Below are 25,823 nucleotides of genomic sequence, written 5' to 3' on the forward strand. Positions count from 1 at the left end.
AGAATTCTCACCCAGACTCGATGCATGAAATACCTCATCTTTAGAATTCTCACCCAGACTCGATGGCCTTGAAATACCCCAATACTTAAGTTACACATTTATTTTGGTTTATTTTTTACAATGTGAAATATTTAACCACCATTGATCTTATATTTAAATAAATAATTATGGTGCAGAAAATATTTATAAAAAAATTATAAAATTAACTGATCAAATTATTGTATAAAGAAAATGGATGCGGATTAATTTAAGGTAACCTATACTGTTTTGACTTTTAGGATAAATGGCCGAAGTTGTCGGGAGTACCGGAGACTAAACGACAAAGCGGACTTCCATACTAACACATCACACTTTTGCCATATCGACAGAAAACCCTTTATATAGTACCTTATTACTATTTATAATATTAACCCGAGTGTAAATGTTATGGAACGAAAATAGAAGAAAGATAACAACCAAAATATTTAGAATAAAGTTTTATATCAGGGTCAACCCTCTATCACAGGTCATCAAGCAGGGCGGTATGGCCGTTGACCAACAAGGTGTTAGAACCGAGGACGCCAGCAGACAAACTGACTGCCATCAGACAGCGACTCGTCCACGGGATCATTAAGGAGGCAAGCAGTGGTGGCAGGAGGCCAAGTTCCCGTTACTGGAGTCTTTTTTTTTCTTTAACCTAACGATGTTTTATTTCCTCCAGATAATAGTACATTCTTTATTTTAACAATTGGTTTATGTTTTCTCTTAAAATTTTACTCAATAGTGAATACTAGAGTTCGCACCTGTGTTTGTACCAGCTTATACTCTAAAAATTATGCGACGTTTGGTTGTTAAATTTGGAGACTTTTCATAACTTAGGATTACTAGTTGGTGTATTATACTCCAGCATTGTTTTCACTTCGCAACCAATGCTGCACTTCACCTCAGGCTGCCCCCAACAATCAATCCACCATGTCCATCGCCTTCCTGGCCTTCCGGGTGATTCTGTTCGACGTGCTGCCACGCGATGTTCGGGGGGACTTCCAACATCCTGGCGGCGCTGGGGCGAACGGCGTCCCAGGCCAGATTCGCCGTTCTCCCGGTCTGGACCTCGGTGACAACCTCAACAACCTGGCGGAAGTCGTCAACAAATCAACCATTTACTTGTACAGGTCGTAGAAGCCTCATCTTCAACCCTTACACACTATAACGTAAACTAAAAAAAAAATCTACTTGCCTTTGCTAGTGATTATTGTACCATCTTTGGAATAGTTATGTATTTATCTCCAGTGCTATTATATGGCGACTGTATCAATGTTACAGCTATCACTATTACCCCACAACAACTATCCCACACACAGGGACGAGACCCGGACTGCGGTGAGCGTCTGCTGTGAGGAAACCAACAAGCCGTCAGCCACGTTTACTCGACTCTCTGTTTACACCCCAGGTTCACGTCTCTTTCTTCCTACACAGGCCCCTCTCTCACGCAACCTGGAGGCCACGAGATCGGGGAGGAAGGGCCAGAACTGTATCAAATCTCACCCCAAGCCCATCCTCTCTGAGTCTGTCTCACGCCCTCAACCACGCTGCTAACGTCACATCACCGTATTCAACACTACAGGACCGGCGGGGTAGATGCAGAAGGCGTCGTTAGGTGAACTAGTAAGGTGAGGCAGGAGGGACCAGGTACATATGGTGGGTGTGGGGTGATCTAGGTATGGGAAGGCACAGGTTTAAGAGTTACTAAACAGACGCGTCACCATCGCCGAAGTTGTTAACCAAAGATAAGGCGATGAGATTGGCGGCATGAAAGACCTATGTCGTCTTGTTTGACTATCTGGGCATTACTAAAAGTTAAGTTAATTTAAAGAGACACTTCATTCAATAGATTAATTCAAGGAACATTTTGTTATTGTTTATTACCAATGAGAGTATAGGTGTCAGTGTGGCGTCCCTTCCTCTATGTTATCTTTACTGCCTGTCTTCAATAATGTCTATGAACACAAACATACTGTACGAGCATCGCCAGTCACTATTTAGAATTCTCTGGCGATACGTGTTCTTATAATATTTTTCTTCTTGACTAATGTATGGTAAAGACAGCCAGCGTGGAAGAAGGACGCATATGGAGCTGCGTCTCCTTAACCCTCTGGAAAGATTGTGGCTGGGGCTGTGACGTCCATGCTGTACTATTATAGTTACGGTAGTAATATACAGTAATGTATGATACTAAGATGGCGGGATACCTGTGTTGTGATGAAATATTTATGATATACTGTATATTTTATGACATTCAAATGTCTCTCTTCATCTCCTGTAAAGTACTTAAGGAAAATATAGTTTCATTACCTTTATAAATGACGCAATGCACGCAACACTTCACCCGCTGATTACACACTCATATTAACCTTATCTTTACATAATGTAATATGTGACGCTTAGTAGCATTAGGGTGTTTAATCATCGATGAAAAAAATGTAAGGAGGGCCACCAGACTGGTGCCTGCACTTCAGCACCTCAGCTACCTGAGAGATTGGGCCGCCTGAACTTGCCTGCAACTTATACTACAGACGGGCAGGGGACCTAGTTGAGGTGTATAAGCATCTCAGAGGCACTACTCAGTTAGTGTCCTTACTTGGAGCTGGCGGACGCTCGCCCTAAGGGGTCACAGCTCAAGAATGAAGAAACCACCAAGTTCAGAGAATACTGCGAGGGCAAACTTTTGCAGGTGAGTTGTAAGCTCTTGGAACAATCTACCAGAGAGTGTTGTGACGGCACCGAGTCATGAGCTCTTTCCAAGAAGACGACCAACACTGGAGCGAGTTCAGGTACATTCAGGAGCCGGTGCATGCCAGTGTTGCCAACCCAGTGTGTAACAGAGACGTGACCGATGTGGCGGGCAGCTGGCAGACCGATCGGTGGCGAAGAGGATAAGAAAAAATAAACTGATTCGAATTATATTATCCATTAAAAGCTATTGGCAGAGATGATGTTTTTTTTTTGAAATCTGAATGACTCTACAAGGTAATAATTTTTTTGTTAGGAAGTTATTCAACTCCAGACAAATACAATTTTATGAGCTGTATTTTATGTATTTCTTTTAAAAGAATTCTCTGTAATATGGCCACAACCCGTACACCTCTATGGTCTATACACCGTAAATAAAATTATATATACTTTTACTATTATCCTCTTCACTTACTGAGTCAGCTCGTTGGCCCGCTTTGGACTGTTGGAAATATATATAGGCCTACAGTATATTCTTTTTTTAAAATATAATTTTCGTCACTTATCATCTTACTAGCCGTTTTGGTTGGTCTAGCCAATTAGTATAGGGAAGGAACCAGGGACCAGGAACCTGTGGTGTTTGGGAGTCAAAGGTCACACTGGAGACACCCTGTGACCCAAGGTGACCCTGTGACCCGAGTGACCCTGTGACCCAGGTGACCCTGTGACCCCTGCTTGACCCCAAGGTGACCTATCTTGCTGTGACCCTTCTCCAAGTGTGTCAGGGTCGAGGCTCGAACCCTTGACATATTGTTAGGAAGCTATATGTGTTTATCTGTAATTATTATTATTATATGAATGACATAGTGTCATGTAAGATTTAGTATATGACAGTAAAGATACGAAACTAATTTATTTATAATTCCGAAACATAAATTTGTTTACCTTTAGATTTATAATCATAAAGTAAAATATAAATAACATGAAAATTAGGATTACAAAGATAATTATTATACCGTTATATAGTTAATTTTAGTAATTATTACTATAGAGGCTTGGACTCCTACATTCCAGGAGTGTTTCAAACAACCATTGGAGGGAGGGATGAAGGAAGGACTTAAAGGCTGGTATATATACTACCTTATTAGTGTTAATCCTGCTATTATCTTTGATGTTTACAAGTTAATTGGACAAAATTAGTATTAATCTCTTTATTGTCTTTTTGGTGTTACAAGTTAATTGGGTTATCTGTGTATTAATTTATTCTGATTTTGATATTTAACTAATTTCAGAGTTATTTATAAATTTATCATGAAGATTAAATCAAGGATGTTGAACGTCAAGATGAAAACGGAATCATCAGGTTTATCAACCATACCATACATGATGTAAGGCAGGTGAGTTATGTGATTCATTAAAATCAGGTATATAGTATTTCAGTTCAATCAGCTTAGTTAAAATCAGGTATATAGTATTTCAGTTCAGTCACACAGTTAAAATCAGGTATATAGTATTTCAGTTCAGTCAGCTTGCATTTATACAACCTCCGTGGTTGGTAACATTTGCAGTCTACTCTACTGACAGCTGGATGAATCAATCATAGTAGAATCTATCCACATCATTAAATGTTTGAAGGTTTGGGAATTGACAGCAAGTATAGATCTACAATTTACCCTGCATTCTGCTTCATAGTTCAAATGGGTTATCAATGTCCTATCTTTTACTTCTTGACAAGAGTTTAAAGGGATACAACGAAACAAGTCACTTTAATTACCATCTTGAGGCTTCACCAACAGCTAGGGTACACTGAAAAGAATGTTGCGTGTTGGTCTCTCTGACTGCACCTTTGTAATGGAGATGCTGCACATGACTTACCATGCCTTTATAAAAAATTGGACGTCCTTATAATATATAGAGGCAATCTAGGTTGTTGTATTGTTGCAAATCATTATTATAACAAGTGTAATTGCATGACTACTAAGTTTGGTACTAGCTATATTGAAAAAATTATATGGCCTTCAAACGGTCATCATTCAGGGCATTTGTACAAGAACATATTTAATGTAAGTTGTTTTTAGTTACTTTCATTCAACTTACGTTTACAGATAAACAAGCCCATTAAAGACATTTTAAAAGATGGTTTTGTTTGTGTATAAATAAAAACTAAACTGTTTATACTGACACTATTTATAGTTTAGGAATTTTAATACTGTTCTTATTTTCTTGGAAAGGAGGAGAATTTAAGCCAGATTGGGGTGGCTGGCCTAGTGGCAGTGAGAGGAAAAGCCCGGACGACTCAGGGAAAAACTCAGCACTCGTCCCTTCACCAGGTTTGATGGGGTATACTGTCCAATGGTCTTGCTGATCCTTCTGATGGTTACTGGGAAGCTTTTACCTAATAGAACTTTATATTCTGTTTTGAAGTACAGTACTGTGAGTATAATATAGATTGTTTTAAATACAGATTCCTATATTGGGTCTTTATTATATTGTTATAAAACATAAGTAAAGATATGGGAGAGAGGAGAAGGGTTAATTCTTTGTTTCTCTATTGTCCTCATAGATAGAAATATTTGATTATTTGGGGTAGTGAACAATGGTGGTTTATTGAACTTCAGAAATAAAGGATTGGTCGTGTTATCCACGTTATGATCAACAACAGCAAACAGTCCTATAATGTGTGTAGCAGTTTGACCAGGATACCAACCACATCATGTTAATTAAAGTCAATTATCCTTATTATTTGAACACATATCTAGTTCCTCTCTTTGGATATGAACGTTACTATCAAGGGAGAAATGACATTTACCAGTATATATACTAGTTGGTTAGGCATGTCAGTGTTAGTACAGGAGAACCAAAGGACCCCGGGTATGTTTGGTAGTGAGGTCACACTAGACAACACCCTTCATACCCAGTCCAAGAAGATGAACCCAGGTCACACCTTCACCACTGTACCACTGGCACTCCACCAATCTAGCCCCAACACCCTGACAGTGTCGCCAACACTAATATTGTATCTCAGAATTTAATTAGCTCAGAACATGATGGATGAACAGAGCTCTTAATTATAATATTTTATTTTATTTGTAGTACAGTATAATTTTTGTTTAACAGGATATCATTAGCAGTTGTGTTTATTTAATCACAAATTTTGCTTTTGTGACTGTCAGCCCCGGACAGTGGTGAGGCGGAGCACCTGATGTCAAGGCAGCGGTGGCAGAAAAGCAGCCAAGGTACAGTACATGATCTACACCGTACACTATATCTGGGAGCTGTAGTTATTTGTTTATAGTTACTCCATTAGGCAATAGTATCCAGTGGGTATAGATTTAACTACTACTAGTCTACTACTACTACTAATGTACTGTACTGATTACTACTAGTATTGCTGTTTCTGCTCATATAAAGTGTGACTGCTGTACTGCTATTATAAATGTGACTGATTTCAACCCGCATGAGTTAAGTTACTGAGGTTTGTGTGTAACTCCAACTTTAGTCCTGTAGATACAATCGACCCTTGTTAAAACGGACCCCTTTAATCTGGATATCGGATAAATCGGACGAAATCTGAATTAAGCGAGGACTGTCCGTGTCAAATTTCTGGTTGTAATAATTTATACAACTGTATCATTAGTCTTTATTAAACCATTATACTTTACTGTAGTTGGATTGACTAATAAGACTGGTATACTGTCACAACAAATAAAGTAGTGTACCTCAGTCTGTCTCACACATAGTAAAGCATGACTAATTAGGATCTCATGACTATAAAGAACCTCCGAGCTTATTACACCTGATGATTAAACACCTGATTCATAACCTAACCTAACATAATGTAACTTAACTAAACCTAATCCAACTTAACCAAACCCAACTTAACCAAACCTAACCCAACTTAACCAAACCCAACTTAACCAAACCTAACCCAACTTAACTAAACCTAACCCAACTTAACCAAACCTAACCCAACTTAACCAAACCTAACCAAACTTAATGTACCATCACTTAACCTAACTCAGATTAACCAAACCTAACCAAATTAATGTACCAAGACATAACCTAACCAAGTATAATGTAACCTAATCTAACCTAACCATCATTAGTGTTAGGGTGTATAATCATCAGGTGAATTAAAGCAAGAATTTCCTAATCTTCATGAGAGCCATAACTAAGGTGTGTTTTTTTCTATTTTTGTTCTCGTTAATGATAGTTATTTAACTCCCAGGCCAGAGCTGCTTCACGGATAGAGAGCGAAGACTTTTTTATACGCGTTTGGCCAGAGGAGCAAGTGAAGCCTACTCCCCTGGGCAAATGGAAAGGCAAAACTTCTCCAGTACGTCTAGGTAAATTATAACCATTCCTATTGTTGTTTCTATTTAATTTCTGTTATGTCTATTAGGTGATTATATCAGTGTTTGTATATAGTATAGTGTCCTGTTGCCATTCTATAAAACTGGGTTGGTGATAGGAAAGACATCCAGCCAAAACACTCTCTTGATACCAACTGGGACACGACACCATCAGGTAATCACGGCTCCCCATCGCAAGTTTGAAAAATGGCCCTTGAATGGTGATGATAGTTAGTTTCTAAGTAATTAATGAGATAAAATGACAGATTTAATTTTTGAAGATTGTAGACAGTATAGAAATCAGTTTTGTAATATTCAGTATTTATTTTGTTAACTAAGAAGATTAATTTTGTTTTCTTGTATGAAAGATTCGAGTCACAGAGGAGTTGTCCCAAAGACTCCGCCATCGTCCCCCAAGGAAAGAACCGAGAGAGACGACACAAGTGAGGATGTTATTGATGGTATGATTTTATTAAAGAGATTTTTTCACAGTTTATATTTATTGTTTTGTTAAGCTCACTGTTGTGTAAATATATTAAGTATTTAGGTCACTGTTGTGTAAATCTATTAAGTATTTAGGTCACTGATGTGTAAATATATTAACCCTTGGTGATGATCCATTGAGGTGCCTTCATGTAAAGTTTATGACTCACTCAATAATAAATTTCATGTTTCTCTTGGAAGTTCTTGTCATAGTATTCAGTATTGTTGTATTGCCTGACTCATTTTGTACAGATGACGTACCAGAGCACTGTGATAATAATGGCCATGTTGATTAAGGTTTTATAATTGTTTTCACTGGTGAGTTGAGTGGTGCTTCACTTTTGTTGGTATGACAACTGACTGAGGATGCTTTTGTATTATGTGTAAAGTACAAATTTTTAATGTTTTCTTTGAGGAGAAAGACAAACATTTAAGCTTTCTTATGTGCAAAATTTTTCTGCTTCAAGAATCACCCTGAATTGTGTTGGCAAGAGTAGTGGTCTGATGTGCGCTCGCTCCAAGAGGTATCTTTACGGAAAGGTCCGATGAATTTAAAAATTATCACCTCGACTCCTGTTGTCTCGGTAGGGTTGTCAAAATCCTTCGTTTATTGTGTCATATTGTCTCACACAAAATCGTAAAGATACTTTTTGGAGCAAGTTTACCTATCCTGTTATTTCCATCCGTTTGTAAGAACAGCTAATAGAAAAATCTCTTGCAGTTATTCTCTGGCAGTTAACTTCACTTAAATTTGCCTCACTTGACTTTACACAGAGGAGGAGAGCGAGGAGTTAGCACTTGTGGGTCCTCCGAAGCAGCTAGTGACCCACCTTGTCCCTGCCCAGTATGTGTCGTACAATAAGAGATGCTTCCATGATGAGGAAACGCTCTTCTTGCCCTCACCATTACCAAGTTGGTATAGTGTGGTCTATTGTTAGGTGTGGCTGTAGACTATTGTCATTAGAGGTCACGGTGATTATAATTTAGTTTATTGTGTGACCATAACTAGAGAGGAAAAATGGCCATAAAACATTGAGGATGATGATGATTGTGTGACCATTAATTGAGTTCATGATGATTGTAATTTAGTTAGTGTGACCATTATTAGTATTTATTAGATGACATAACTTTCCTGGGGTCATGCCTAGACACACTCCAGTACTCCTGTCCACACACATTCATTTACACATACTTTTACACACTCTTATGCATACACAGACTTACACACAAACTTTCCCATAAACATACACACTGTATTCTACTTTCTATGTTGTATGAATATTGTTACTGTATATTATACCCTTTCACACACCTACAGTTTACACATTTATGGCAATCTAGTTCCAACCTTATCTACACGAAGTCATGTACACTACTTATAAAAATATATTCTTTAGATACACACATACAGACACATGTACATACTTTTACACAGACACATGTACACACTCTTACACACACACACACACACACATGTACATACCGGTACTTTTACACACACACACACACACACACAGATACATACTCTTACATACACACACACACACACACACACACATACTTGCACAAATACGAACAAGATTTGCTTTGTATCTTAGAAATATGAAAATGTGTCTTAGAGGTGACGTGATTACAGGTGACGTCCACAACAAGATTGATGCCGACGTAGCGCTGAGAAACCTTGCAGATGAGGGTCTGTACATTGGTGAGAAGCCGTACATTACACAGACCAATCTCAATATTACTGAAAACAGATTTCTTCGTCAGGGAAGCAGGTTGGTTGAACTGAAATAAAACTGATGGGACATTTTATTAATTTTTCCAGACTTTCCCTGATTTTGTTTGTTGGAATATAGTGAACTATGAAACTTAATGGTTTTTATACCTGTTAAGGTTTGCTATATATTTTCATCTATCGTTCTATGACTGTTTGATCCCCCATCCTTAATATTGCAACCAATTATACTATATCGTTTGGAGTCCCTGAAGATTAGGCCCCTCCCTGGTTATTTCACATAAATATTAACCACTCTAATGGTGACTTAATCTAACAGAAACTCCTGCCAATTGTCATTAGGGTGTTTAATCTTCAGGTGAAATTAGCTAGGGTGCCTAATATTTGGGAGCAATAAGCTGGAGTGTCTAATATTTGGGCAAAATAAGCTGGGTTGCCTGAGCTTTTGATGAAATAAACTGAGGAATTTAATCTTTGGTGAAATAAGTGGGTGTAAACTCCAAAGTGAAATAAGATGGGGTGTCTAATATTCAGGTGGTCTCTTACAGGCATTGGTTCACAGAGACAGGCTCACTTGAGAGACTGGACAACCCCATCAGTGAGCAGATCTACCACCATCTTCCCTCGGACTTTGAGACCCAACTGGAGCCGCTCACGGTGTTTGTTCATGTATGTGGTAATGTTGTGTTTGCTGTGTTGTGCTTAATGTAAAGTAGGATCACCTGAAGATTAGGCACCCTAGATTATTTCACTTGAAGATTAACCACCCATTTGCTTGCTACCTAGGGGTGGTGAGGAAAGGCTAGGATTAGTTTAAGTTAGGTTAGGTTTGAGTAGGCTAGCATTCGGGTGATTAGGTTAAGTTAGGTTAGGTTAAAGTTATCAATAGTAGGGCTAATCGTCAGGTGATCCATAAGACTTATTGTTATTATGTGTCTCATCAGCCACATTCAAGTGAGTGTCTGTCCACAAGTCAAGATGATGGCGGCGTGTTGGATGTTGAACTCTCCCAGCTGACCTTCACCCATCACCCTCTCTTCTCTCCTGAACATGTGTTGGCCTCACAGCTCACTCAAGCTTACAACACATATGTGGAGAGGGTGGCAGCAAGCGTTACAAAGATCCTCCAGAACAAACTTGTGGTAAGCTGGTCTCTGCTGTGTTGGTTTGTGGTACAGATTCTGTGACTTAGAAAATGGATTTTTTTTTTTTTACATTGATAAGTTACATATGACTGTATCACTCAGCTACACAAGTTACAGTTGGTTTATTTCATTGTCTGTGTAGTGGATTATTAGTAACAATACACATGCTGTAATATCTGCTTAATAAATTTTCATGGTTTCTATTTGACTCTGGGGATGAGCCATCAGACTACAGTACAGTACGTGTTTACCTAAAGTGTCAGAATAGTGGTACTGTACAGTGTTCAAAAACTATGTATGAAGCTTCATTTAATTTAAAGTACAGGTTAATTTTTAACTTCATATTGGTACCGACATAAACAGACCTTGATGAAAATTTTTTCCTAAAATGTGTCGTGGATAAAGCCCGACCAGCATTTTATTTAAGGTCTTTTCAGGTCCTGTCATGAATGATTATCAATTTATTCAGTTTAACAGCCCTCTGACATGAGTAATACAAAGTCCCCGAAGGTTTTAAAAATAGAAAAATAATGTTAAATGAAGCCAGAATCTTGGTTTCTTAGTTTACTTATTTGTGGTCGGGCTGAAGACTCATCACTTGTGTTTAGCTCTTTGTTAGCTTCTCTGACAATACTAAAGGCTTTGAGGATTCAACTCGTGGCATTATAACTCGGTATACGAACTGTCCCAACACCTGTGATCACCTGTTCAATTAAACTGTCCCATAGTGAGAACCTTTTAAAAAATACCTGCAGTACCTCATTTGTCATGGTATAGTGTTTTCCTTTATGCATAGTTTGTCAAGTATGCTAAAACCAGTATGTTCTTTTCATGATATTTTTTGAGGTTATGAAGTATTAAAATGGATGAGATAACTTATAGGCACCCACCTTGTATCATCTTTCCAAATTGTCCTCTACACTTCCTGGTTCATATGTTACTGCTGTACTTAATTCTCATCATTATCAGCATTTTACAGCCATTTTCGACTTAATCTCTTAGCAATACATATGAAGACCTTTTTTTGATTGTTATTATAATTATTAAGACAACCATTGATGAATATTAGATGAAACTACTTGGTAAATATTGAGGGAATGATTGAGAGACACATGTAATTAAATTCTGTTTTGATAGGTACAGCTTTCTGTGCTTTTTATCAATATTTTTTATTTTTGTTTTCTTCTTTTGCTCAGTTTATAGTTTTGCCGTATCTCATATGTCATACACCATATACAACATACATTTTACATACTATACAACATACATCATACATTCTATACAACATGATCATATTCTCAATGCATTTTACACCACATACAGAGGAGATACACACATTATTTATACTGAAACTAATGCGTGTCTTGTGTCAGATATTTCTCGTCCAGCCATTAGTTTTACGCGAACAGAATTACCGTAAACAGTGTCAATATTAATTTTTCAACTTCTTTCAAAGGTACTACGGCAGTCATTGGCAAAACTCCGTCAGATTAGACCAGAGTCCAAGAGGCAGCATAAGTCTGTCCACGAGGAGATCGACTCTGTCCGCAGGTTGGAGATCTACCGCCAAGAGATCCGGGAGTGTCGTGAGGAGTTTATCGCTGAAGCCGAGAGAGACCGAGTCCTTCTGACCAACATCCTGAAACTTTGGAAAAACATCAAACATCTGAGGCGAGGTAATAAGTACCACAGCACAGCACACAAACTGATCATAAAAAAGGAAGATGTCAGTAAAGAAGATGAAGAGGAGAGGAGGAAAGAGGAACTAGAGGAAGAGGTTAAAGAATTACTTGAAGTTTATGAAGAAGATTATACGAAGAAGATGACGAAGTACGAGAAAGCCATTACTGAGTGGAAAACTGCTCGTAAGAAAAGGGTAGGAATTTATATTTATTAATGCTTTCTTAAGTAAGTATTAAATATAAACAGATCCAGCAAATCAGTGAATCAGTGAGTTTCTTTGGAAGACTGGTAATTTATACAGGCATTATCTGATTTGTGAAAGGTTAGCAGTCATAAAAAACCTTTTGTAAGTCAGAGTACATTTTCCCATAGACTCCCAGTATAAAAGTCTTAGAAAATCTTTACATTAAGTCTCAAGACCAGTTGGTTTTCATAATTTTTGTCTCCCATTACAGTACATTTCATGTTTATATTTCTGCTGATAGAAAGAAGCCAAGAAACATCAGCAGCAGCGACAGAAGTCAGCTTTAGGGGAAGATTTAGAAAGTTCAATTCTACAAGCTGCCCAGGACGACACCATATTGTCCACCCCAGAGGCAGCCAAGCCCCAGCCTCCCAAGCCAGTAGACAAGCACAAGGTAAATGAAGAACTGTTGATTGTGTACACACCAACCTTGAGCCATGACATAGTGGGTGTAGTCTTTATACTTGTTTTTTACAGGTTGAAGCTCCCATATCTGTCAAGCATGGGACCAGCTCCGAGCCTGATATAGGAAAGTACCGCTATTTAGAAGGTCATATTTTGTACGTACAGTACTTGTAACTGGTTACCAATACACTGTACGTATACCTGTACTTGTATATAAACACATGTTTGGGTGACAAAGGTAGAATGAAACTGTGACACTTAAATAAGCACACAACCTCCCCCAGCTGTGAATTCAAACAAATAAAGTAAATGGTGGGACCTATTGGCGGGACACCAAAACATTAGCGGCCAATTGGTGAAACTACGAGATGCTGCCGCTCGATGGGAGGTTTGATGGGTAGTTGAATTTTCGTTCAAGTCACCTTTCCGACCTCACCGTTCTTTAAGAGGTTTGCCGGGTGGAAGAATTTAAAAAAAAATGAAATTTTTGGGGAGTTGCCGTATATGGGAGCTTCACCCTATAGTGGAATATGAGAGACAAGGTGCAACAGCTTCAGAGAAACAACACTAACCTGCTGTTGTAAGGATCACTGGTGTGTGTGTGGGGCCATGGTTATTGGCTCATTTGGAACTGTGAATGTGTCTGGTTAGATTTGCTATTGGGGCTCCCTTGAGATGTCTTGCCGCTACTCAGCCAATCAAGTAGAAAGAATTAGTGTTAATGGTAATTTGAGATATGGCTAGTGAGTTAGTTAGTTGGTTTGTTTGTAAGATGGATCAACTGAAGATTACTACCAGCTTCTTTTACCTGGTGATTAAACACCCAAAAGCTACCTTGGCTGGTTAGCTTAGGGTAGTGTTAGCTTTTAATCTTAATGTGAAATAAACTGAGGCTAATCTTCAGGTGATCCATTTTAACACAGAAATACTTAATGATTATAAGTCTTATGGCTAAAGATAGAGGTAAGTGAGCTGGAAATTTTCTTCAGGTAGAATTGGAAGTTCTCGAGGTCTTCTCCCACACACGACGGCCACCAGGGGAACCCATCATACAACTGGAACTGACTCAGTCATCGTCGGTAACAGAAAACAACCATTGTCCTGAACAAGAGAGGCGCCGGAGACAAGCGGTTGGGAAACTAAAATTGTGGGTGAAGGTACGACCAAGTTTGTTTTATGAGTGATGCTCATGGTCAAAGTTCTCATTTGTCTTACTGTATATAATTATTTTTTCTTACAAGAGCCATAAACTTTAAATTTATGGATATTAATGAGAGTTCAAGATTCTTAATGAATTTTGAGTGAGCACCGAGACTGTTTTGAGAGAGAGATACTTCAAGTAATGGTGGCAATCATTAAACTGTACTGTATTTGTATCTTTTCTCCACTACTTGGAAAACTAAACAGTGAATCATATTTATTTCTGTTTTAGGTTCTCATAAACAACAAGCTGGTAACACAAACATCTTCAGCTAGTCTTGGAAATGACTTCACACTACACCTTGGCCAGACGTATAGAATGGCCCTGTCATCGTGGCCACGGAGTGTTGTATTGGAAGTCACCGAGGGAACGAGTCTTAGGCAGACTCTTGTGGCAACAGCATTCTTACCAGTACCCAGCAAAACAAACACCTTCAAGGATATGTTTGATACTGTTGAATTCAGTGGTAAACAGGTTAGTTCTTTCTACCTATGTTGCCTCCTTCACATGAGTAAAAACAACAAAACATTTTAATACCTGAGGTGTTGTCTTGGCTCAAGTCCAGGTTGAATACCTATAGCTTTTAGGGATTCACCATTTATCAGTTTATTAACTATTAAGGTGTTTATTCTTTTCATTGTTACTTTGTTGTGACCTTTATTATCCACTGTTAGTACAGAAGGAAACTGAAGAACCTGGAGAAAACCTGCCATGTTTGGTAGACTCACGCTGGATAACTCCTTTCTTGCATCTGTCTGGGGATTAAACCCAGGACACAGTGATAGTGAGAGATTCACATATTACTGCTGTATGATATTTACATTTTAAGAAGAATTATGGATACCCTTATGGAGAGTAACTAACGATTGTGCTTTTCTAGTAGGTGAAGTAATTGGGAGATGGAACTCAATAAATCAGATCAGGCAACATGTATGAAAACTCACTACAGCTAACCTCCACTGTTGACGGCTGCCATTTAAGAGTCACTACTGTGTCAGTAATGCCAGTCTTCCATCACCAGGTCATAAGCCACAACCATGAAGGAGTAGGTTGTGGCCTGGCAGACTCAGAGTACGGATCTTCCTTCACCTGCGGGTTGATGAGGTACCGTCTGGGTTGGGCACTTGGTGACGATGGAGAGATTTTGTCGCCTGTGGGTCCTCCTCCAGCAGCTCTCACTGGTCATTCTCCTGTTAGAGTAAGTGTGTGTGTGTGTAGCAATAGCTGGCATGGTGAGGGGACTGATCACTTGCCTCGCACTTGATAACTCATTTATTTACAAACCTTTTTACTTGACTTGTTTTCTAAGAATATTGGTACACCACACCTTACTTACTTATATACAGTGTAAAGTGTAATGTGTGTGTAGGAATGTTGTGTAGCCAGTGAACAGAGGCAAGATGTTAGTTACTGCCAAATTCACTGCAGAAGTTCAAGGCTGTGCAGACATATGAAAATGCCGCTGGGAAATTGGAATGTTTGGATGAGTTGGCTGCATGTTGAGGATAAACTAAATTTTGCATCAGATGAATTAACATAGGATGATGAGCATTAGTTGTGGTTACATTGTTTGTTATCTATTAAACAGTCACACCTGCACCCCAGAGCTGACCCCACAATTGCTAAGAGGTGGCTTGAGGATGCTCGCATTGATCCCAATGACCCGAGTAATGTAGCACTTGTAAGTCACTTGCAGGTAAGTCACATTGCAGTTCTTCAAATTGTCAACTCTTGTGCTTGCTTTCTGTTTAAGTTAACTATACGAATAAAAAAAGTTATGTCGGATTGGAATGCTGAGGCACGTTTATGTGAAATTATACAAAGGTGATTAGAGTGTGTGTGAGAAATATCTTATTGAATATTGGCAAGTATTCTGCCAGCAAGAAAGTCAATTTTTTATTCCTTTACTTACAGAAAGCTGCTTCTGGTAAATCTAAACCTAACAATTACTTTGAGATAGATCGCTATGAGGGAGACTTTTGTACTAATGCTGATCTGGATGCCAGTGTACGGCTGCGCGTCCTTCAGCTCAGAGCTCAGGAAGTGCCAGAGTTTAAGGGCCTTAAACTTATTCCTGCCATTGAGTCAGAAGTCCTACGAAAAACTTTAGAAGTAAGTCGGAACGTGTTGGTAATAATTCATTATTAACATTATATTCTTTTATTAATCTATTGTACACTACAATTACTAATATAATCAAGTTCAGCAGGTGATCATTCCTAAACATATCCCCTGATCAATGATAAACACTACTGTACCCCATTACAGACCTCATCATGTAAACCATTACAGTGTGTCCTGAAACATTCAGTTTAAGGGATGTGCTAGTATCTGTCATGGTGCTGTACTGGGGGACAGCAGAGTATTCATCCAGTAGGGTTGAGGTGAACACTGTACATTTATCAGTATACTGTCATGCCATTTTTACTAGTGGGGAGCTTTTGAAGTTCACCAGAGTACAGTACAGTACAGTACTGTTTTATAAATCATTGTGAAATGGTTTCTGTCACTAATATTTTTCAAAATTAATTTGTTTTAACCATTTATTTAAAACAATAATGTTACATGTACAGTTAACTCATCATGTAGGTAGTAGGCAACTACCAAACTGGGAGGTACTACCGCCTGAGAAGATATTGGAAGCATAATGTGTTGTCTAATGGTAGACCCTGCTGCCATATGTGACCAAGTCCCAGGTTGATGATCTGACTTTCTGCCTCATTTACACACAATTACAGGGTCTCAATTGTCTCTCTTACTATTGGCAACACAACATACCTGTACATATATTGTTTCTCACTATTGATATTTTTGTTCCTTTTCTTTATGGTTCTTTATTATCATTATTATTATTATTATTTTTATTATTATTATTATTGTTATCATTATTAATTTATTATGTTATTTTTAATTGTGTATTTTTTATTATAAATTTTATTTACTATGAATTATTATTATTATTATTATTATTATTATTATTATTATTATTATTATTATTATTATTATTATTATTATTATTATTGTTATTATTACTATTATTATTATTACATTTTGTCCCCCAGGCCCTGGTGTGGGTCAGTGACCTGTGCCCGGGTGGGCTAATCCCTTTAATGCAGTACGTGGTCATACTGGTCCTTGTATCTCTCACTCTTTCTACATTCTTAATTGTTTAATGGGTAACACATGTATCAGGTCCCAAAGGGAAATATTAATCTCTTTTCTTTTGTTTAGAAATATGAAAATAAGGCTGCTATTGGAACTGAACATAAAGAGACCACAGAGTTAGAGAGCGGCGTTCTGTGGGGGTTAGACCAGCGATGGGAGCGCACAGGGAAGCTGCTGGCTTCATTACGCCGAAACATGCAACAGCGTTACTCTCCAACAAATGTTGCTCCAAAGCTGAAGGATTTAGTGCAAGAGGAGAGCATACCAGACATTGGGTAGGTTACTGACCAGTATTGTAGTGATTTAGGTTCTGGTTAGGTTAGGTTAGACTAGGTTAGGTTAGCTGTCAGAACTGATTCGAGTTGAACAAGCGACGAGGTTCTCGGGGATGAGAACAGAGGATCGATTGACTGGAAACTGGTAGTGATTTTCACCACCTGATGGCAGGTAAAACTGTTTTATGTTGCTTGTGAACTACTGTGGGTGGTCATTATTAATTGTCAGCTGGCTCAAGACAACTAAGGGTGGAACTGTGTAAAATATATACTGAACATATTGTCATCCTTCTGGGCTGATCTCATCACAATACATATCATCAACCAACAGTACTTATATTATCTAAAAATTCCTTCAGGACTCTTGGAACATCTTTACTGTCAGTGTTCAAGCCTCGGCGACCACTGAAGCCACGGAGGAAGAAGAGGGACCAAGTTCGGGGTGCTGGCTTGGTTGACCCACAAGTGCAGCTCATTGTGCACATAGCTCGAGCCTTTCACGTTCCAGTACGTCATGATTCGTCACGTAACACTTCCGCAGAACAGAGTAAGGCTTACTTGGGGAGACTGTGTTTTTTTTAGTACATATATTTGAATTATTTACCATTATCATATTGTTTGTAAAGATTGTCAACAGTCATGGTGACACAATACTGTATATGTTTTTCAATCTGTCATTAGTATAAAGGCAGAGACTGTTTGTCCTTTCTGTCTATGTGTCCTGTTCAACATTAGGGCATTCATACAACAGAAACTTTATTATTATGTGTGGTGAACATCAGTTAACAAAAGCCTGTCTCGTATGGGGACTCAGTTGATTAGTAGTTTGCCCTGTACACGCCTCCTCTGTACAAAGTGGGGGTTGTTCTAGCTCAGGTCAGACTGGTTGGAACATATACTGCTGCCGCAACCTGTCACAGTTAAGATTTAAGGGTTTTAGTGTATCTAAGTTATTTATAAAGTTGTACTATGAACCAACCACCTCATTCATCTATATACCTAACACACTCAGTGATTTGTGTCGGTAATGAAGCAGCAGCCCTCAGCATCTTGCTCTTGATTTGGTCCGGAGTTATTATGGAGGAATCTTGTAACCATATTTGACCTTTGACTTCGGATGAAATATTTGGATTTATATGAATACTGTACTACTTTCAGGTCAGTCAACAGATGTGATACAAGGAAGTAGTTTAGTGCGTCCCTTTATTGAAGCAACTTTCCAGAGGACGGTTTTGCGCACTAGTGTCGCTGAAGGTCCCAACCCAACGTGGAATCAGCAACTCTCATTCCCCTTCAGGTAAGTTGGTTGATATATGTTTTTGTTTCTATTGATAGGATAGAGTAGGCAGAGGATCATAGCAGTCTGTAAATATTGACCCAGCCACTTGTATTTTTGTTGTCTAGTTAATGTCTATATGATTCATAACTTGAGAATGAAAACAGTTGCGATGTTCTTTTTTGTTATGTATATTTATGGTGATATAATGTTCATTCTTGTATATTTATGGTGATATAATGTTCATTCTTGTATATTTATGGTGATATAATGTTCATTCTTGTATATTTATGGTGATATAATGTTCATTCTTGTATATTTATGGTGATATAATGTTCATTCTTGTATATTTATGGTGATATAATGTTCATTCTTGTATATTTATGGTGGTTTAAGGTGGAAATGTTTGGGGTTTAATAACTCAAAAGCCATGATAATAACTATAAGAAGGGCACCAGCCAGTGAGAGTCAGTACTTTGCTTGGGTTCACTCAGGTCCTCTTTTGTCCTCAGATTCTAGTTCCTTTTATTCTGTGATTTAAATAAACCTTCAGTGGAGAAGAATTGTGTATCAAGGTGGAGGAGTGAATGAGTTCAGAAGTCTGAGTAACAAATCAATTTACTGAAGAGATTGAAATTTAATGACCGTATTCTGAAACGTAAGGAAAGTAGCGATGCATTTATTCAGTGATTCTAATGCACTGAGAATTTTTTTTTTTTTTTACAGTTTCACGTGATGTTTGTTCCACCTGTTGTCATGCGGAGATTGATTGATCCTTGTATTGCTATCAGTGGCACATTGCTTAGTGGTGCAGAGTAAACCCACAATCCCTAACACACACATTCAGTGATTCTTCCTCCCCTCCTCTTTTATAAATTGGGTTTTCAGGATGGAAGCGTCATTTGTCCCGTAACTTATTAACTTCAGTTCTAAACCTAACATATCTCCAGGAAAGTTACCCCTGTGGATATTAATGATTCCTTTACTGTTTTTACCACAAGCATTAATACAATTATACTGAAATGGGACGTTTATGGTGAAGAGATAATATTGACCTGAAAAAAACTCTAAAATACTTAACAGAGAATCTTGCATTGAGAATCAGAGGACTAGAGAACCAATACAGTATCCCCAGTAAGACAAATTTTGCTGAACATTTTGTGAGCAACGTTACTAAAGATTTGACTAATTTTCAGAGCCCCGAATGACACCTTTTCATCAAAGACTCTACAGACGGTGACAGATAACGTCTACCTTCACCTGTTTGATGAAGTCATTCATGATTTGCTCGAGGACGATCGCATGAGAGACTCGACAGTTCATCATCGAATAGAGAAGTGCTGGCTTGGCTCTCTGAAGATCCCATTTTCTACAATATATTCCAATACCAAGGTTTGACTCTCCTGTTTTGCTGTACCTGTTTTTTGTTGTCATTTAAATAAAAAAAATCATCTATTTCATGGGTAATTACTGAAGTGACTATATGGCAAATGTTTAAAAACTTAAATCATTTATGGTAGGTACTTCTATTTTATACTGTATAAACATTTTTAAGATTGTAAGTTAATCTTTCAATGAACCATAACCTAAAGTAACCTAGGTTATGTTATGTTATGTTAGATGAGTTGGAGAAAATTAACTTATGATCTTAAAATAATTTGTGGGGTATAATGGAAAGTAGTGCATTTTTGCTACGCTTTCTGTCTCACAAATATTTTTCATAAATTTATCCTGATGAATTTTTTACCCATTTAGTTCTGAAGAATGTGTCTGTATGAGCTGGGTTTGTTCAGATGCTGTTAACCAGATTAGTTATTATTCACTCTTCATTTTCCTTTTCTTCATTACTTTTGCATCTCCTCAAATTGTTATTTTTACTAATCATGTTTATGTATGAATGATGGTAACAAGAGCACTGTGTCATGTTATTTTTAAAGAGAGATTGTCCATGATGTAGGTTGTATACACTAAACAATACAGTACTTTTTTTTTTTTTTTTTACAGGGATCAGCCCACCCAGGCACAGGTCACTGACTCACATTGGGGCCTGGGGGCTAAAATATAATAATAATAATAATAATAATAAATAATAATAATAATAATAATAATAATAATAATAATAATAATAATAATTCATAGGTCTTGGTTGTGTTTCTCACGTTTGATCTTTTTTTCATTCTTGTATTTCTTTATTATTATTATTATTTTATTATTACAGTATTATTGTTATTATTATTATTGTTATCATTCTTATTTTATTTTTGTGTATTTTTTATTAAAATTTTTATTTACTATGAATTATTATTATTTTTACTGTATTATCATTATTATTATTATTATAATTATTATTACTATTACGTCTCACCCCCCAGGCCCCGATGTGGGTCAGTGATCTGTGCCCGGGTGGGCTAATCCCCGAAAAAAAAAAAAAAAAAATCCACAAAATTGTTTTTTCGGTTTTCAGAGCTTTTCGGTTTTTGGAATTTCAGATAAAGGGTTGTCAACCTGTATATCATGTTTACTTAAGCCTGAATATCATCTTTCAATATAGTGATGTTATAAGTTACCTTAATAATAAACACTTTATACTGCCTTAAAAAATTGGGTTCAAAAGTCTATTGATTATGAGGGGTTAATTATACTGTATACATTATTGCCTTAGATTGAGGGAACCTTCTCTCTGGAAGAGCCTGTGGTGCTCTTAGGGTACAGCCGGGACACCACCTCAGCTGTCAACATGGGTGCTCACAGGCCTCAAGGAGAGCCCAGTAGGTCTACCACACACCTCTCCATCTACATCACCCTGGAGCCAACACTTCCTCCTCCAGAACCCATCAAGGTATGAGTGTGAAGTATTATCCTCAGACATATCAGATACTCATTTGTCAATACCACAAAATAAGTTCTCTGTGGCTGGGTAGGAGGGACAGGGGAAGATAGAGACTAGATTGATGAATAAAAGTAAACGGTGGGTCATCAGACGGCTACAGACTCTGGGAAGGTTGATAAAGACAGCCCCAGTTATTAAAATAAATGACCATGAGTTTGACACCTTGATTGGTATTGATTGTCTCAACTAGTGGTATAAATCTCACTGTTCAAGAAAGGAGATTTTTTATCTGAATTTTTGTATAAATTTCAGTTTTAAAGGTTCAAGCAAAAGGTTTGAGTAATCGTAAAAACAGTGATGGAATATTTGTGTCTTTCTTATGTATAAATATGTTTTGTTTTATTGCACATTGTTGTACATTTGGCTTGATGATATAGAAAACTTTAAGATATATTGTAAAATCATTAGGAAACAATTTTGCTATCTTTTATGAAGGATTAAGTAAATGAAGAAAGATTGTAGGAAGTTAAAATACATTACAGTCATTGTGTTGGTTTCTCTCAAGGCGCAGTTTGAGTCAAGTGAACCGGAGGAGGTGTTGGCAGCAAGCCGTGACTGGGTGGCTTCTCTTTCATCCCGTTATTCACGCCGCAAATTCCGAACTCACGTTTTAGATCTGTCAGGAAAGTTGTTGTGTTTGAATCGCTTCATCCGTCCACTGAAGCCGCCCAATGAATTGATAGGTAAGTTTAGGCCTTTCTACTCTTATGTACAGTATGCTTGTTGAGATAACTTCTTTTTACATGTTTACAGTTTTAGGTGGAAGCAAGTAGTGACCAGACTAACATGTAGACTCCATTAGGAAATAAAGCATTCTTGATTATCCTTGAAGAGACAAGACGAGAAGGTAAGTAGAAGTTGAGGAGAGAGAGTACGGTAGTTCTTTGTTCACTATTTATGTACATTTTATAAGGATTCTCAGTGGCATAAAGATACTTTAAAAGAAGTAGTTGATGAGGTCTTCCTGAACAACATAAACATGTATCGTCCTCTATGCTCACTTGTTAACATCAGAACCATGTACTGTACATCCATGACTTATGAGACTCATTTTAAAACTTAATAATGTTAAAAATATTGTAGATAAACTGTTGAGTTATTTGTCAAGTACAGTATAATAAAACCAGCATGTTCTATCTTTAATATATTTGACGTTATTAAATGTCAGATTATGGACACCTTGTATTAATGAATCTTCGGTCTTTTACATATACTAGGTAAAATTTTACTCTCAACGCTGTCATTTTCCAGTACAGGTATGTGTAAATTATATTAACAATTTGGTTTAGAATAAAAAAAAAAGTAATTGAAATAGTGAAAAATTGTTGTCAGCCATAAAGGAAAATATTTGTTTCTTACAGGTGAAAATCCAGTGGAAAATGCCCATCGTTTGGCGTGGTACATCTCTCTGATTCCTTCCCTGGCTGACATGACCCTTTTCCCTGGAGCTTGTGATATTTGGGCCAATTCTGAGGTAAGTGTGAGTAAAGGCTTCCCTGTATGGTAATTACTATGGATCACCTGAAGATTAGGCACCCTAATTTAATTCACCTGAAGATTAGACAACCTAGTTTGATTCACCTGCAGATTAAACACCCTAGTTTGATTCACCTGGGGGGGGGGGGGTTGGCAGTGTTAGATGAATTAAACTGGGGGTGTGTAATCGTCAGGTGATCCCATCCGTGTTTTTTCATATTTTCATGGTTTGGTTCTATATAATTTATGGGTTGTTATTGAGGGACTTGTGATACAACTCCACTAAAACACACTTCATTTGGGCGTATCTTTACACTTTGGTTAATACTCTGATACACACAACTGAAGACAAAAAATGTGTACTGGTAGATAGATAGATAGATAGATGGATAGATTAAGTAATTATCATAAAAGTTTATATTGATCCAACTTGTAGATATACAAACTGCAGGTACAGTAGGGTCGGGATATATCGCGAGAGAGGGTCCAACGATGTTCACGACATGTAATCAATGGGGAAAATAGGGTTAAGTTCTGGAAGCCCCCCAAAAAAGTGACTAAACTTGACTTAATGAGTTCATTTTCTTACTAACTAAAGCACCAATGAACACTAGACTCGGGAACAACAGGCTATTTCAATTTTACAATACTGTATCAAGGAACACCAGACTCGGCAGCTGATGCACCATCCTGGGAACACCATCCTGGGAACACCATCCTGGGAACACCATCCTGGGAACACCATCCTGGGAACGCCACACTGCCACCTTCACTTGACAGTCCCACACCTACACAAACGAACAAACCATAAATATTAGTTACAATATTAAATATTTTCCATTAATCTTTACATTATCTTCACGTCACTAGCAACCCATTAAACACTCACCTTAGAAGTCGTAATCTGCAGCAGAGTCGGCTGCTTTCTTGTCACTCACTCAGAAGGACTGAGCGGGCGAGCGTCAATGTGTGGGTGAGCAGCCACGGTGGCGCTTCTGGTGAGCAAATAACACATTCGTTTGCCATGGCGGTACTTTTGAAATATTTCCTGCCTGATTTCCCTTGCAAAATAAATAAATTTATCGCTATATATTGGAAAATGTCGATAATTTTGGTAGTCGTGATATAAAAAAATCTTTATAAAAAGTCGTGATATATCCCGACCCTACTGTATTTGATGGTAGTGTAAACCATAAGTCAATTTGACCAAGGACAGCCAATAAAACCATCACAATTTCACTTGTACTGTAACACAATTTCTAGTCCTTGTATGATATTTTGTTAGAGACATTTACAGTACAGTATTTGTTATTAATTTACAGCAATTTTTGACCATGTTGACCGGTGATGAAGAGGAACATGCAGTATTACTCACCAACTTCTTTCTTCATATTGGCAAGACAGCTTTCCTTCTCTTAGGTATGTTGGTGATAGTGATGTCATTTCTACATCACTGTGTTGGTAGTTATTGAGGCTAGCAGTGGTGGGCACAGCTAAACGAAAAGTTAGCTTCGCTAACCGCTAATCTGCTAACTAAAAAGTTAACTTCGCTAACGCTAAGCCGCTAAACAGCTAAAAAATATTAGCGGAAGCTAACGCTAACCGCTAACTTTTATTATATGAATTTAGCTTCGGTTTGTTTGTTTTTTGGCTCTAAACCCTTAAAAACAGACCTAGAGAGCTGAAATTTTCATATGTTGTCTTGTAGCTTAACATGGAGCTTTCCAAAAAGGTATAGCATGCCAAGATCAGATGATGATCAAGGTGTACACAAATAATTAAATGAACAAATGAAATTAAACATTAGTTTACATTCAAGTTTCAACATACCCTTTATAATCTTTATTTACTGTACGAAAAGACAGAAAGTATTAAACGAATCCAAAAACTATAGTACTGTATAGCATAGGTAGCAAATAGCATCATGCCAAGATCAGATGTTGATCAACTTATCAAGGTGTACACTGTACACAATTTCACAAATAATTAATTTGCATTCTCATACAACCTATCAGCCTTATTCATTATTCATGTAAATATGCAATACCAACCACATACACATTATACCAGTGCATTTTTATATAACTTATTGTTGGTCTTAGTCATGTCTTGTCACGTTTACACATACTAACACGCAGTCAGCCAAGCGTGCCTGACTGGCTGTTGGAGACACGCGTCGCGGAGTCACACGCTTACAACAGACAGGAACAAACATGTATAAATTTTGTTAGCGGACTTAAATTTAGCGGAAGCTAATTGGTCCTCTAATGGTTTCCAAAGTTAGCAAAAAATCTAATCCGCTAACGAGAAAGTTAGCTTCGCTAATTAGCGGTTAGCGGATTAACGGAACCGTGCCCACCACTGGAGGCTAGTATGTAAATATTACTCAAATCCATATTACTGTACTTCAGTGTACAGTACATCATGTTCATGAAGTACGTACTATACTGTACAGTACAGGTGCTCCTTACTTACAAACGAGGTACGTTCCTGAGGCTTGTTTGTAAGTCCAACTTTACTCTTGTAGATACCAAACATATTGTAAAATATGAAAAGGTTATGGATATTTAGTACAGCTATACCCTTTAATACAGCCTTAAAACCTGGCTCACTCTTCTCCTCTTAGGTAATGTTTGTTCTATCTTGAATTTTCTTCAAAATAATCCAGTCTCATCCACATTAAACACCTGTTCTGGCAGGTAACCCCCCTCAGTGATGATGTTTGTATCTCTGAAAGTTTGTAAGTTGAATGTTCTTAAGTAGAGGAGAACCTGTACTGTACTG

General features: G+C 37.7%; 1 protein-coding gene across 1 annotated transcript in view; it reads left to right on the forward strand.

Annotated features, from left to right (window-relative positions):
* The first annotated feature begins 951 nt into the window (after positions 1–951).
* The window catches only part of LOC121861271 (coiled-coil and C2 domain-containing protein 2A-like), a 28,559-nt gene continuing 3,687 nt past the window's right edge, over positions 952–25,823 (forward strand). The window contains exons 1-23 of the mRNA XM_042358916.1: positions 952–1,122; positions 2,645–2,710; positions 6,938–7,055; positions 7,430–7,522; positions 8,319–8,456; positions 9,181–9,319; positions 9,828–9,948; positions 10,224–10,421; positions 11,881–12,300; positions 12,593–12,745; positions 13,746–13,913; positions 14,189–14,431; positions 14,979–15,155; positions 15,546–15,653; positions 15,872–16,069; positions 17,189–17,397; positions 17,757–17,944; positions 18,556–18,694; positions 19,870–20,065; positions 21,336–21,512; positions 22,069–22,246; positions 22,925–23,037; positions 24,362–24,458. Coding sequence (XP_042214850.1) covers positions 952–1,122; positions 2,645–2,710; positions 6,938–7,055; positions 7,430–7,522; positions 8,319–8,456; positions 9,181–9,319; positions 9,828–9,948; positions 10,224–10,421; positions 11,881–12,300; positions 12,593–12,745; positions 13,746–13,913; positions 14,189–14,431; positions 14,979–15,155; positions 15,546–15,653; positions 15,872–16,069; positions 17,189–17,397; positions 17,757–17,944; positions 18,556–18,694; positions 19,870–20,065; positions 21,336–21,512; positions 22,069–22,246; positions 22,925–23,037; positions 24,362–24,458 — 3,808 coding nt within the window. The remainder of the gene's footprint in view (positions 1,123–2,644; positions 2,711–6,937; positions 7,056–7,429; positions 7,523–8,318; positions 8,457–9,180; positions 9,320–9,827; positions 9,949–10,223; positions 10,422–11,880; positions 12,301–12,592; positions 12,746–13,745; positions 13,914–14,188; positions 14,432–14,978; positions 15,156–15,545; positions 15,654–15,871; positions 16,070–17,188; positions 17,398–17,756; positions 17,945–18,555; positions 18,695–19,869; positions 20,066–21,335; positions 21,513–22,068; positions 22,247–22,924; positions 23,038–24,361; positions 24,459–25,823) is intronic.

The sequence above is a fragment of the Homarus americanus genome, unplaced genomic scaffold (genome assembly GCF_018991925.1).
Source record: "Homarus americanus isolate GMGI-L3 unplaced genomic scaffold, GMGI_Hamer_2.0 scaffold55693, whole genome shotgun sequence".
NCBI classification, from domain to species: Eukaryota; Metazoa; Arthropoda; class Malacostraca; order Decapoda; family Nephropidae; genus Homarus; species Homarus americanus.